This window comes from Mustela putorius, unplaced genomic scaffold (genome assembly GCF_011764305.1).
Source record: "Mustela putorius furo isolate JIRA1106 unplaced genomic scaffold, ASM1176430v1.1 tig00000281_pilon_pilon_pilon, whole genome shotgun sequence".
Classification (NCBI taxonomy): domain Eukaryota; kingdom Metazoa; phylum Chordata; class Mammalia; order Carnivora; family Mustelidae; genus Mustela; species Mustela putorius.
Window position 1 is genome coordinate 6,864,699 of NW_025421343.1, and position 15,002 is coordinate 6,879,700.

Below are 15,002 nucleotides of genomic sequence, written 5' to 3' on the forward strand. Positions count from 1 at the left end.
CAGGCACCCTCATTTAGTATACTTTAAAATGCCAATTTCTAAAGTGTAAGAAGAAGTTAATAATCCCTCTTAAATCAATAGTTAGGATCTGACATAATATATTCAATAAATATAAAGTGTTAGAAATGGTCTATACCACCTATTGCACAGCAGTGAAAGAAATAACATCAGCCCAATTACAACCATTACATATATATTTTACTTGATTTTGAAGAATTGTTTACTAAAATATCAAATATTTGGGAAATAAATATCAAATGTCACCTATACTCCTATTTTCCTAATGGTAGTAGCCCTATTAGCATTATGGGATTACTAAATTTTATATCTCAATTAGGTAACTTTTAAAATCCATTGGGTAGAGGATTTCTTTAGAAACCACTTTCATTCTTTCATTTATTTATTCATTTTAAGGTTTCACCAGTTCCTTTTTTTTTTTTTTTTTTTTAATTCGCAAGAGAAAGTGTTCTCTCCTCTCCTATATTCACAATGACTAATTTTATAAAGGTCCTTGCTATTTTCAGTTGATACAACGTATCCTAGAAAAACAGGTAGTCAAAATTTGTTCTGTGTAAGTTTAAAGTAAAATTTTGTAGGCAGAATATAGTAACTTCATAATTCTGGTAATACTTTTTAGCGAGATAAAGCTACGCAAAATTTCACAAACTATTTTCAAAAGTATGTATTGCAATTCTCTCTCTCTCTCTCTCTTTTTTGTTTTGTTTTGGGATTTTTTGCTATTTTCTCTTAATAACAACTTACTAAGCTTTAGGCAAAGCTGTATCTTTTTGGCTTTAAGTTCTTTCTGAGCACATATTGAGGATAGACAAATTAAATGAGTTCAACCAAGCACACTGCTCCACTCAAGGTATGATGATTGAGATGTAAATATCTGTTAGAATTGTGCCATATATCATATTAATTATTCAGAACTATCTACTCTGTTCTTCTTTTATAGATATAAGAGATTTTTACTGCCTACGGTACTATAATATTCTCCTTCAAAGTATTAGTATAGAATGTGCATGTGGAATTTTCAAAATTATAACTTATAAAGAATAGAGCCAAAGTTATTCACTTATTGAATGTTATATTTGTGTGTTAGCTCACAGGCACCATTCTAATTAGGGGTCTTAATATTTTTATTTTCTTCTTCAATGAAATAGACAAAACAAATATTTTAACTGTATTTAGATTATGGTAACTAAATGTAACTGTTGTATAAGTGGAATTTTCAGTTTAATGTAGTTTTTTTTCAAGGCACTATCTTAGAAAATTAGCATTTAGTGCTAAGTTTTCTAGTTAAATATTTATGGCTTTATTGAGTAAAGTTTGGTGTTTTGAATTAAAAAAAAAAAAAGCCCTAACTCATAAAATTATATTATAAATATATTAATGACTATTTTTCTAAGCTATTGATATGTGAGGTTTATAAAAACACCAGATTAAAACTCAGCATACCTCTATAGGCTTAAAAAAAATCATAAACTTGGACAAATCACTCCTCTCTCAGCTTCATTTTATAGAAAAGTTTTCTCAACAGGAGAATTTTTACTCTGTGGTGACAAAGACCTAAGGAGAAGTTATGGTTGTCATCACGGTTTCTAAGAATTTGCTTTTTCTCATTTCTTTGTTCACCCGTAACTATAATAGATTGAACATCCTGTCAAAAAAGGGGGGCAGTTGCTGCAATGTTCTTACATGTTTGTATTTCAAAACAAGTTAACATCATTCAAATCTAGCTTCACTGGACCCCTTGACTTAATGGTCTTAAATGGATAGCCTGTCATTTTTCACTTTTTAGGGCATGGAGAGTTTGATCTACTTTAGCAAGGCTGCCATTTCAATTCTCTTCATTACAATATTTAATTAAATTCTTCATTATTTAATATCCTAACACCGCATTCAACTCCAACAATGCCACTACAATTCCATGAACATAAACTTCCCTCCATAAAACATATATAGTCTCAACATGTGTTTTGAAACACGCTTTTATGGAATAAAGCACGCTTTTATTTTGTTCCTATCATGGTAAAGCCTAGGGTATTTGAAAGAATAATCCCTGGAACTGAAGATCTCTGTAAGTTTTAGAATCACTATACTCAAGTCCTAGTTCTTTAAGAATCTTTATTCTTTCTTGGTGATTATTCTAAATAAAAATCACTTTTCTACTATAAAAGTCAAGAGAAAATGAATGGACCTGGATTTTCTTTTTCTATTATTAGCCTTTAAAAGGATCTCAAAATATAAAGAGAACCTAGAATAAAACAAGATGAACTTGTTTTACTAATATTCATGTATAGTATATAAATATCAACCTGTAATAAAAGCATCAAGACTTGTTAAGACTTTCATATAAAATCTTTTATTCTCTTTAATTTTTAAGATCAAATGCTCATACAGGTTTCTTTTAGGGATTAATTATTTGGGATTACTTTTCTTATTTTTCAGTTATACACAGAAAGGAGAAAATGAACTCTGTAAAGAATAGTTCAGTATTCCAAATTCTACTAGGTTTGAGAATATTTCAAACTCAGTGCCTTGTCTGAAAACATTTTCATTAGCATCTGCCTTTAGGACTATAGAAAAACTGGGTATATATTATCAAAGAGCAAATTATTTTTTCCAACTACTATAACTAGTAATAAAAGGAAAAATACTCATTCAACATTCATGAAAACTTTCCTTTGAAAAACTAATCCTCTAAAATCATATATTGAGACAACATACTGCCAGAACTTTCTCTTTCTATTACTTTATTCCAGCAACAAGGCCTTGGCAGTCACGTCTTTGTACTTTTTGATCAACTTTACCACACAAAGAACAATTTGCATCCAGTACTACTTATCAACAGTTTGGAAATCTGTGGCTATTTTCTACTCCTAAGCATGATACTCTAAGTGATCTTTAAAATTAAATAATTAGAAACTGGATCCAAATACATTCTCATGAAAATGAGAATAATGTAACATGGAAGGCCTTCATTTCAAGCTAATGTTACAGAAAGGGAGGATATCCAGAATTCAAATCTCTCTCTCTTTATTTATAAATATTTGCATCACTTAGTTTTGGATAAGTTTAACAAGAATACACATTATTTCTTTCGGGGATGACAGCAACATTGACAAACAGTCCCTGTTATGCCTGTCATTACGTTATTGCTAAATCATCCACAATATCATGACCTGATTTTAGTTGCCAGGGACATAGCCAAAACATGGAATTTAAGTATTATTCTGATTACATACAAATAGCTAGCACTTAAGAAAACCTATGAAAAGTGATCTATGTCCAGTAATTAAAAAAAAAAAAAAAAAAAAAAGGAAGGAAGGGACCAATGGAAGAAGGAAGGAAGGAAGGAAAGAAGGAAGAAAGACATCTTTAAAAGCCTAATACAGTTACACAGTAGGCCTCTGACATTCTCTATGCTGGTATAATAACTAAATGGCAAGTAACACAGAAACAGTTATCCTTGTGAGATCCCTGTTGCATGCTTTAATTATAACTAAAAATTTACAACAAAATCAACCCTTGGGTAAATTGCTCTTTGGTTTAAATCTTCATTACCTCCTGGAATTTTGGTAAAATCATTTTGTTTTTAAATTAAGCTGGTCCCTCCTTCTTTACTCCATTACAGAAGTCAAACAACAAGAACCAGACATTAATTTTAGAATGAAAAGAGTTTTGTGTATATGTGTGTTTGTAAGTCCAACCCCTGTATACAAACTGTTAAAAAACAGATGTTTTAACATAGTACTTTATTCCAACTTAATCTCATCCTTGAATGAGCTTCTTTCAAGTTTCAACCATTAAAAACAAAAACAAAAACAAAAACAGTCAATTTCCTGGTGGTTGTAATTTAATTAAGTAACCTTTCACACTGAGCAAAAACCCAAAAGCAAAAGGGTCATTAATCTTTCTAGTGATTAGAGACATCTCTAGAGCTTCAAACATTTACCTCTCCTTCCCCGAAGTAGAAATGCTTTTAGGAGGATCATGGTTCATACCTCGCATTCCCTGGAGCCAGAGATGGTATATGTGCAGGGCCCAGATCCATTAACGGATATATCCATGGTCTCAGAGTTTGTAGGCTTGTAGTCCACATAATACTCCTGTAAAGGGGAATTCATTTGTCTTTCAGACTCTCTGGTCTTTTTCCGCCGCCTCTTCATAAGAGAGTGTTGCTGAAGTTGTTTCATACTGGCTGGGTAGCGTTTCCAAGACACATAGATCACCAAGAGGATCATGGCCACTGAGAGGAACAGAGCCACACTCCCTGCAATAATTTTGTGAAATGAAACATGCTCATACTCTTGCTCTGTGCCAGGAATCTGAAACCCTGGGGAAGGGCTTGGTGTTTCAAGGGTGGGCTGGGTAGGGTCAGATTTGGAGAATGTAGGTTTAGGGATAATCAGAGGCTTCTGGGGCGTTTGGGGTACCAGGTGTGACTTTTCTGTGTTGACCACCTGAACTTCAGAGCAGATATTATATGTTTCCACTGCATCACTAACTTTTTCACCTTGGATATGCTTAGGTCCTGCACATATCATGGTGCTTTCCTTATTTCCTTTGAAATTCTTAAGCCAATAAAACAGAGGACATATGCTCCTACTGCATTCCCACATATTTCCAGACAAAGTGATGGATATTAATGATATCCATGCATTGACAGTTTCCTGTGAGATGTTGGTAAGCTTGTTGGAATCCAAATTCAATTTTTGCAAATTGGGTAGACATTTAAATGTGCCCGGCTCAATTCCTTGGATGTCATTCCCTGATAAATCCAAGTTGTGTAAGGAACTCCAAGTCCATGTCAAGCCTTGGCTAATGGAGCGAATCCTGTTCCACTGTAAGTAAATTGAGCGGAGATTGAAGAGACGTGGAAAATGAGCAAAATTGATCTTGGAAAACTGATTGTGCTCCAAGTGGAGCTCCTTCAACTTCAAGAGGCCAGCAAAAGCATTTCGGGACAAGCTTCGAAGACGATTGTAACCCAAATCCAGAAAGTCAAGATTTCGACAGTCTTGAAAAACTCTTATCGGCACAGTCTTTAATGAGTTAGATCTCAAGTGCAAAATGATGAGTTTACGAAGACCTTTAAATTGTTCCGATTGCAATGTCTGAAGTTTATTGTAGGAAAGATCCAGATTGCGGAGATTGGGAACTGGGTGAAATGTTTTATTGTGCAGATAGGTAATTTTGTTGGAGCTTAGAATTAATTCTTTCAGTCTACGGATCCCTTGAAATGCATCTTCATCCACTGAGCTAATGTAATTATGGTCAAGATAAAGCCATATAAGCTGGTTAAGGCCGGCAAACTGATTGGATTTGAGTTTCTGAATGCTGTTGAACCTTAATGATAAGCCTTGTGACCCTCCAGAAATGTTCTCAGGGATATCTGCGAAAGCATGAGACTCACAGTATACAATTTTGCCATCACATCTGCAGTTCTTTGGGCAAGCTCTCTGAGCCCCTGTGAGCATAACAAGCAGCAGTGTAGGAAGTAGCACTAGCACCACACGCATGCCTCTCAGCTGCGTAATTAAACGGAAACCTACAATATTAAAAAAGAAGACAAATGCACATTGTAAAGCTATTAATATAAATCACCACCAGCTTACTGATATCAGGGACATTTCATCTAGTGTAGTAATGGGACAGTTGATATAAGAACAATGAATTTAACATTTGAAGTCTTGTTTTCTTCAGTGTTGCATGTTTTCTACCATGAGGTTTCCTTCATTCTTCCTTGATTTTCAAATCACCACAGTGCCGTGAACTAAAGAAAAGCCTTCCCGAGTTTCATGAGTTCATATGTTCATCAACACTGAAAAGCACACAGCCTGTCTTATCACTTAATGCCAACACTGTCATAACAACAATATTTGGCTAGTCACGCTGTTGAACATCAGTATCAAAAGGGAAGAGTACCAAGTCTTCTGGTAATGGCAAAAATGTGACTTAGAAAACCCCATACTTGTACATCTTTCCTAGTTGAGCAAACAAGCTTTGATTTGACAAAAGAGCTTCAGTAAGCTGTCAAGGTAACCCAAGTTTGCGCTGACTGAAATTGTATCCTTATTGCATAATGGAGTAACAATGCATAAGCTCGAAAAAATGGCATTGGGACAAGTATGGGCAGCCAATGAAGCAGGGTATGAAGACTAATAACAGTGCATGGTACTCTCAGTGTGTTAATGAGCATAAATGCTCTCGGCATTCAGGAAGATCTGCCTACTGTGGCTCCCCTGCCCAGGGATATACCAGCTCAGAACCCTAACTACTGATATAATGCACAACAGTCCAAAGTTAAGATTGTCTGTCAAATTCTTATTAAGTATTTGCATAGAATGCAAAATAATCTTGTATAGTATTAGTTTTGCTGTTCTTTTTAATAGTTGCTTTTGCAAATTTGGGGCGTACACAAGGAGTGAAGCAGTAGATTACTATATCCCCTCCCCTCCATCCGGACCTGCTCAAATTTCTCACTGACTTTTTTTTTTCCTCCCCTACCTCTATTAACTTCAGAAAACCTGCAAAGTTGTAATGTATTGGCACTTGTGCTGCATTTCCAAATCATTGCATGGTAAGGGACTTCTTTCCTCTGTCAATAGTAGATTTATTATTTCTTAGCGGTGGGGGAAAAAAAACCCTCTGTGTAATTTATTTCTCTTAAATATTCATATTTTAACCAAGAGGCAATCAGCCAAACCTCTAATCAAAAAACTCTCCTTCTTTTACTCAACCAGTTTTTTGTTTTGTTTTGTTTTGTTTAGTTTTTAATTTGAAACCTGATCTTGCTCTCTGTCCTCTCGCCAGCTACAATCTCATTGAAATACATTCCAGCTCTTCCAGACAGGAGAAAGGGGGGAAAAAAGCCAGTCACACTTGAAAAAATAAGACTGGCAAATGACTGCTGGAAATTTGGAAGCTGTGTTCAGGATACAGCTTTAAAGATAAAACAAACCCTTGTGCGACCTCTGGTAAAGTAACGACCCCACCCCTACACACAAGCAGTAAAATGTTAACAATCTTCCTGACAGCGACCAGAAATACAAGCGTGGTTAATATTATCAAGAAATAGAAGCAAACACAATATTTATCTCATGCTCAATTCCCACGCTGTAGAAACACATACAGAAGAGACAGTCTTAAAGATATTTCTCTAGAGTCTGTTTAAGTCCGTGTTATGCATTTACGTATTATGAAAAAAAAAAAAAACTACTAAAAGGAAAACGATCTAAAAATATAATAGCAACTATACTGAGTCAACTGGCAAACTCAGAGGCTGCTGCTTTTTGCCTGTTTTCCCGTCTTTTATCAGCTAATGCCGCGACTGAGAATAGGAAGCCAAGAGGATCAGCTTTGGTAAGAAGGAAACAACAAAAGTTCACTTACCCATCCTTTGTCATCCAAAAACGGATCCCCCCTCTCTCAGCTTTCTTCTTATTTGGTCTCTCTTGCTGAAACCACCACCACCTTCATGACACAGTGCGGCTGTCATTCACACCATTCTGATCCCGCATGTGAGCTAGTAGCCCCATACAAACTTCCCCGGAGAGGACAGGCAAAAAATATATATACATATATGAAAAAAAAAATCAGCATGGGGTGGGATGGTGGGGGGCAGGGAGAAGGAAGCCGTTGGGGGGGAGGGGGAGGGCCTCTAAGCTCTGAGGACCATTGTGTAATTCACCAGAGACCCATCAGCAGTAATTGGCAATCTGTGCAAAAAAGCTACAGCCCATTTCGAAGGTAACCAACTTCTCTGTAAAAAGAGAGGTAAAAAAAAAAAGAAAAAGAAAAAGAAAGAAAAGAAAAGAAAATCTTCAGAATACCTGGCATTCCTTATTGTGCTGGCTTTTGCCATTCCCAGATAAAGCAATTCATCCTCTGGATTTTCAGTTCTTGAAGCAAGTAGGCCTCCTGTGCTGTATGAGACCCCAGTTTAAAAGCTATGCAGGCTAGGTTTATCCATTTAGCTGGTCAGGTTTAAAGTGTTTTGTAGCTGTGCTGAGAGGCAGCCCTTGTCTAATTCAGAAGGCTTTCCAGAGACTGATGATGCTCAGAGCTTGTTGGTGCTAATGCTTGAGTTTGTGATACACTGAGTGCCCTCCGCTGGAGAAAACAGATTGCACATTAAAGACGGGAACAAGTGAGCCTGTCAGTGGTGTGCAGCCTTCCCTCGCTCAGAAAGGGAAATTAAAGGCACAGGATCACTTTTTTTTTTTTTTTCCTCTCCAATAATATATATATTATGAAAGCCTCATGACAAGGAGTTCCATTCAGTGATATCAAATATTAAGTAAAATACTGGCTCTCTAAATATTATCCAATTAGCAGTTTTTAAAAGTTGCCTTGGCTTTTTTTTCCCTGCATATATCACAGACTTATTACCTTTTTTGACAGAAACAATTTGAGTTTTATTTTTGTTCCTGTCAGTTTATTTATATTTTGTTAAGCAAACCACGTAGAGAAACAATTGTACTAAAGGGGAAAATATAATTAGATCACTTTTGAAGATAGTCATTTGAAAAATTTTAGATCTAATTTTTAAATTCCCAACTTTGATAATTAAATACATTCTGTAATTTTGCACATCTTACTGAACAGTCTAGATCATTATTTTCTAAAAGTGTACATTCTTAGTCTTAAAGTAGTTATCTTTAATACTATATTGCCCAAATGTGTGGTTATCTAAGAGAGACTAAATGTTACTTCAATAAGAGTATTATTCCAGAGTATAATTGTCAATTGACAATTATATTTCAAAATCATCTACATTAATAATACAAATTTTTCTTATGCAAGTCACTTATAATGTGTAATTCCAGAAAAACAAAAGCATGTGAGTTCTATATCGCTATTATATTTATCTAAAATTTGCAAAATATCCTCAAAATTAGAAAGGAAGAAATGATCAAACACCTGAAATATGTATTTTAAAAAGCCTATACTTTCCTTCACGTTGCATTGGACTTTGAAAAAAAAATGGTACATCACCTTCAATTTTGTTTCTCTTCTTTAATTGTTTATTTCATAATCATCTGGCAGATAATTTTTGGAATAATCCAAAAGAATGAAACAACGCAATACAGAGAAAGAATGGTGGATAAAATTACTAATCTAATTTAGCAGGTGTGAGAAGTTAAAATAAATTTTATATAAGTACCTAAAATTTCTATGGATCAGTGTAAATGAAGATTTTTAGAAATATTTCTTGGTTTTAGAATAAGTGCCAAAATATTAGTAAGGAGGGCTTATTACATAAATAACATAAATAATTTGACTCAGATTCATGAGTAGGCAGTAACAAGCAACTATCTAATTACTAAGATTTTCAAGGAAGAGAAAGAAATAGTATGTCCCCCAAATATACACCTTTACCATTAACTGATACCTGAATTCTATTTTAGAAATGTATACTTTTGGCTTATGGCACAAAATCTATTGAAATGCAAATGATACCCAAAGAGGCAATATTATTTGGTTAATAAAAGAGGTATACCTTTCTAAGGAAAAAAACATAAATGATACACATATAATTTGTTCATAGTTGTGTAGTTAGCATAGGAACAAAACACCCCACCCAAATATTCAATGATGGTGGATCAGTTCAGGAAATATAAATATATTCATGATTAGAATACATACTGGCATTAAAATGAAATCACTTGTATTCGCTGACAGGGAATGAAGACCACAATGTAAAAAATAAAGAGAGGAGAGGGAGAGAACACAGGTCCTAGAGGATGATTAAGGAGTCTATTTCTATACGTTTTTACTTGTGTGTGGGCAAAATAAAATGTACAAAGCAGATTTTCCTGGGAGATGAATTTTGGATGGGTTTCATTTCATCTTTTATGATTTTTTGTCTATTTGTATTTTCTAACTTTTTAAAATAAGATGAATATGTGGTACATGTGACATATGTATGTACCCATATGTATGTTTGTGCATGTATGTGTAAATTTTCCTTTGTTGGAATGTAAGGCATGAGAACAGCTTTTGATAGTGGATTAGAAAAATCTCATGATGGTACCCACATTTATAGTGTAATGACCAATTAAAATGCAAGTTTTCTTTTAAGATCTTAAATAAGATCTAATAGATGCTATATTCCAAAGCAGATACGAAATCATATGCAGATTTCACAAAGGATGTTGTAAAAAATCAATTACACACTGTGTCTCTTAAACACATTGTGAAGGCATAAAAGGGCCAAGAGAGTTAAGAGTGAAAAAAGATGTTGTGTGGATGACTTCACTGTGAAGAGTTGTGCTGGCATTACCTAAAGTGTACACACACACACACACACACACACACACACCCTTAACCCAAGGAAAAGTGCAGGGTATGTCCACACCTCAGCTTCATTGTAGTGTGTTAAAAATAAAACAAAAGGTCCAAAATGGAGCCACTTATGCTAAGCCTCATTTCATCAAACCACAATTTAACTTAATTACAGTTTTGGCCACTCCCAGAAATGGAATCTTAAACCAGTCCATAAGGAATCACCTGGTCAGCACTAGTAAGGTGATCTGCCTGACGGACCTCATCATTCCCTGAAAGAAAGTGACCTTGTTACAATCAATCAGACTTCTTCTAATATAATTGCTTAGTCCTATTCTCTTTGGTCAATAGAAGTTTTTAGTTTTTACCATTTCTCAGAGCCCCCTTCTATCTGCTGGATGGAATGCTGCCCAATTCATGAATCATTGAATAAAATCAATAAGATACTTAGAATTAACTGATGAATTTTGTTTTGTTTTAACAGTTTTGATGTCAGTGACAGGATCTGAAGGAAATGTGTATGTTTTGGGGGATAACAAGTAACACAGGAACTGTTACTCATGAATCCTTTGAATTTTTCTTGCCATTTCCTAGGGCCAAGAGGTAAGTTCCTCTCAGTTCTGAGTTCTGCTTTCTTTGCATTGAGCTTACGATCTAATTGGCTTTCTAGTCCAGGGCAGGTCAAACCTAAGCCCCTAGCTCTTGGTTCAGTACCCAGATGCCATATTGGGAACTATGGGTTGTTCAGTCTACATTTTTTTATTTGATTAGAAATCCCAATCAAATCCCCAATCCCCAAGTCTGTAGTCCTCACTTGTTGGGATCTTTCCCCTGTCCTCAGTTCCACATTGGAAATTGCTGGTGGGGCACACAATGCCATCTCTTGTCCAGGTTACTGCTAGTTTCTGTTAATGGGGATATGATATAAAGGCTATTGTTAATGGGAAACTTGAAAGCCAAAGCCACAAAATTGGTGGACATGGGTCAAGCACTTTAAAGCTGTTAGGGCACTTGCCACCTAACTCGAAGACTCTCATGCTAGGATTAGGTGGCCATGAAATGAGTTAAGATTGATACTGGGTTACCTGCCAACCTTATGAAAATTTCCATGTAATGAGGTATACTGTAAAATGCCACATAATCCTCAACCCAGTGACTCATCCCTAGTAGATATTATTAATTTTGTTCTGAGAGACCCAAGGCTTACCTACAAGAAATGGAATCCTTATATTCCAAAGATCTGAGAGTGCCACATTCTGGCACACCTGCTTATTTCACATCTAAGAAATGTGGGTCTCAGAAGACACAGATATCTACAAAAATGAAAAAATCTTGCTAATGACAAACCAGAATTATAATGGTCATTGTGGAGAATGTTCTGATTAGACAAGATTATTCATTTAAGAAGTACACTTGAAAATAAGAATTCCCAAAACAAACAGAATTGGATATCAATTTTAATTGGCATTCAGAAGCCCCCAGAAGCGTTCAAAATTCCAAAATAGCTTCATTGAAATATTTGCTAGAAAAGCCTAGTGACAAATTAAAGACATAAAAAATAGGACTATCAGACTGGGATAACTCCTACTGCTTCTCTCTGTCTTCCTTTACCTGAGTACTCAGTCTACTAATCCTCTGTCTGAATTGTCGGCACCTGTGTCGACACTCTTGAAGGAGGGCCCCTATATGGGCCCCTCTCAGGATTACCAAAAGCAAGAGGGATTTTCCAGTCAACTGCTTTGTTATTTCCTTAAATAGCCAAAAAGAAATGTCTCTTTCTTTTGGTTATCTTTGGGAGTGGCTCTGGATCTTGGGAGGTAACACCTTCTCTATCCCCTTTGGGAATGCCTCTTAGGTTTATGTATCCTTCAATACTGCCAGGAATATTTACTGTTTGTCCTAGGCAGAAACTGATGTGTTTTTGTTTGTTTATTTGTTTGTTTGTTTTTCTGAGAAGATATTTCAAAGGATTTTTTATAAGTATCTCAGTGGTCTGAAGTCAGCCAAATTGAAAGCTGATACTCAGAGCCTGACAAGAAGTTCTCTTAGACCTCCTCCCCTAAGCTAAATGTACCTAGAGGGAAAGAAAAAGATTTGGAAGAGAAAGCCCTTTTAATCCCATTTTAGCTGAAGAACTTCTCCTGGGTATAAAGAAGCAAACTGAGGATAATTTAGTTGGGTGGGCAGTTCAACCTCCAGATGTCATTCAGGCTACAAGTCAATTCTTTGAAGAATTAAAAACAACTCTTCTTATCTTACACTTGTTTACAAAACCAGAAATGCAGCTTTAGAAATGATTCAAATCAATCATTTTAAACAATCCCCAAATCTCACCTATTCTTCTCAAAATGAAAGCTTATGTTGAAAAATTCTGGCCTTAAGAAACAAAAGCACTTCCTGAAGGAACTGGCATTCTTCCTCTGTGCCTTTGAGATGTAAATATTCTACCCAATCTTCTCTGGAAATTCTCATCTAAACCATCTCTGTGAAATGCAAACTTGAGGGGGGCAACTCAGTAAAAAAGAGGCTATTTGGATATTTGAAATTTAGGCAAATGAAAAACCATGTCTTCTCCAAAAATATTGCTAAAAAGTTTTAGCCATCTGAGCAGGTAACCTTAACTTATTCCATCTGCCAGAAATATTATTTATTTCCAACTGCTCTTCTATAAAGTAGTGAATTAAAACAGGGTTGGGATTGACTTTCATTTTCAGAGTCTGTCTGGATAAAAATATGTACATGTGTTTTCTACACAAGAAAGAAGGACTATATGAGAAAGTGTCAGTTTAAATCCTGGTGATACCCCCAACAGAAAGTTTTTATAAAAGCACTACCCAAACAAAGAGACAAATAAACAAAAAACAGAAACCCATCAAGTTTGGACAGGTATTAGATAAATGAAGAAAAAAATGTGTCATTCTTATCAGGGAAAATCTGGTCCATTATTCCTAATGGGGCTATTAAAAATCTATCAAGGTGTCCATGAAAAAGAGAAATATCTTTTAACGTCCTCTAGGGGTAGAGATTAAAAAAAAAAAAACTTTTTAAAATTGTTAGGTCAACCAAGAAGTTTCCTGGAAAGGTCTGAAATGGTAGTAAGGGTGGAAGGGGGTAAGAAAGAATGAAAGAAATTGACCATACGTTTTTTATTCCTAGGTGGTAGATAGCCCATCTTTCTGTGTAACTGCTCCTATACTGGAATAGGATAATAATGTTTACATGTGATCTTTATATGAAATATAACATATTGACTAATATGGTGGATTTAATATTTCCATTTTCTTATTTGAGACTTTATGAACTAACGATATGATGGGAATTTTTTCATTTTAATTTTTGTAATAATAGCATTTTGTTACACTCAGAGAGCATTCAGTGACTTCACCTTGATAATCTGAAACTGACCATGATAGGAGTATTCACACCAAGGAAATCAGCAAAAACCTATAAAGTTTAAAATATACATTATTTTGTTGAGGATCTATATTTAAGAAAGTGATGTTGAGAATATTAGTAACACATTAAACTTAAAAGTGTAATATTAGTAGCCACTCAATTATAAATAGGTTTCATGTAATTATAAAGAGCTATTAAATAAATTCAAATTATAATATATACATATAATTTCAAATATGTTGTTTTTGAAAACTATGATATGATTGGGCAAATAAATTACCATGTCACCGACAAACAAGCAAAATTCCAATGTATGTCAAACATTGTTTCACTTCTGTCTTACTCATTAATGTAAGCAAAAATATCAGACTGTATTCATGTTGGAATAATATTTAGAGGCAGTTGTTAAACATTTACCTTCAAACCATTGTGCCTATAGTTCTACATATGTATTGCTCTAACAATGAAATAGATTTAACACATAAATACTAGTGATGACCTAGTTTCAATAACTATATCAAAAGTTCAATCAATTATTATCATCATAATCAATGTCACTTTCAATATTGCCAGTATCTTCTTTCTTCCCTAAAATATTTTTTGTTCTCTCCAATTAAAAATTAAAAGCTTTTGTCAATTAAGAAATTTAAAATTACAGGTGAAAGAAATCTCAATTCAAACTCAATAATAAAAAAATGGAAAATTGCTTTAGTTTGTATAAATCAAAATTCCATAGATATAGCTGGATTCAGAAATTCAAAGTATCACTGCTAATGTTTCCTTTGGTCCATTTCTCAGGCTTAAATTCCCATGTATTATTTCCATTGCAATTTTGGTTTCAAAACATCTCTAGTAGCCCTGGCTCCAAGAATAGTAAGACTCAAGACCTAATAAATGTTTCATTGCATGAAGTGACTCTAGAAGAGTCCTTTTTTTTTTTTTTTTCTTTCCTCCTACTTCTGAATAATTTTCTGTGATGAGGATTGGGCCTCCCTGGGTAGTTTACATAAAGGTCATGTACTCTACTACTGGTACTGGGAACAGCTTCCTGGGAGGGGGGGAATACTAGGGATGTCTGGCTGGCTTGATCTCAGGGTTGTGAGTTCAATCCCCGCACTGGGCCTACAGCTTACTTCAAAACAAAACATACAAAACAGCAGCAACAACAAGAAACATGTGCTGAAAGGGAAAGGAAAATGATGTGTGCATCTCTTGCAAAGTACAAAGTCATCACTAAAAAGGGGTTGCCCTGCCAGGCACACCTTGAATCTAGGTGGGGACGATGTAAGTAATCCTCACCAAGGACTATG

At 34.9% G+C, this 15,002-nt stretch overlaps 1 protein-coding gene across 2 annotated transcripts in view; it reads right to left on the reverse strand.

Moving 5' to 3' along the window:
- Positions 1-8,212, reverse strand: part of LRRTM4 (leucine rich repeat transmembrane neuronal 4) — a 710,220-nt gene extending 702,008 nt beyond the window's left edge. The window contains exons 1-3 of one of the 2 annotated variants that reach the window (XM_004742288.2): positions 7,842-8,212; positions 7,402-7,552; positions 4,011-5,557 (exon numbers count right to left, since the gene is read on the reverse strand). In XM_004742288.2, the coding sequence (XP_004742345.1) occupies positions 4,011-5,557; positions 7,402-7,405 (1,551 nt within the window). In that variant the 5' untranslated portion in view covers positions 7,406-7,552; positions 7,842-8,212. Of the gene's footprint in view, positions 1-4,010; positions 5,558-7,401 lie in introns of both variants that reach the window. The other variant, XM_004742287.2, reaches the window with a different exon arrangement.
- Positions 8,213-15,002: the final 6,790 nt, after the last annotated feature.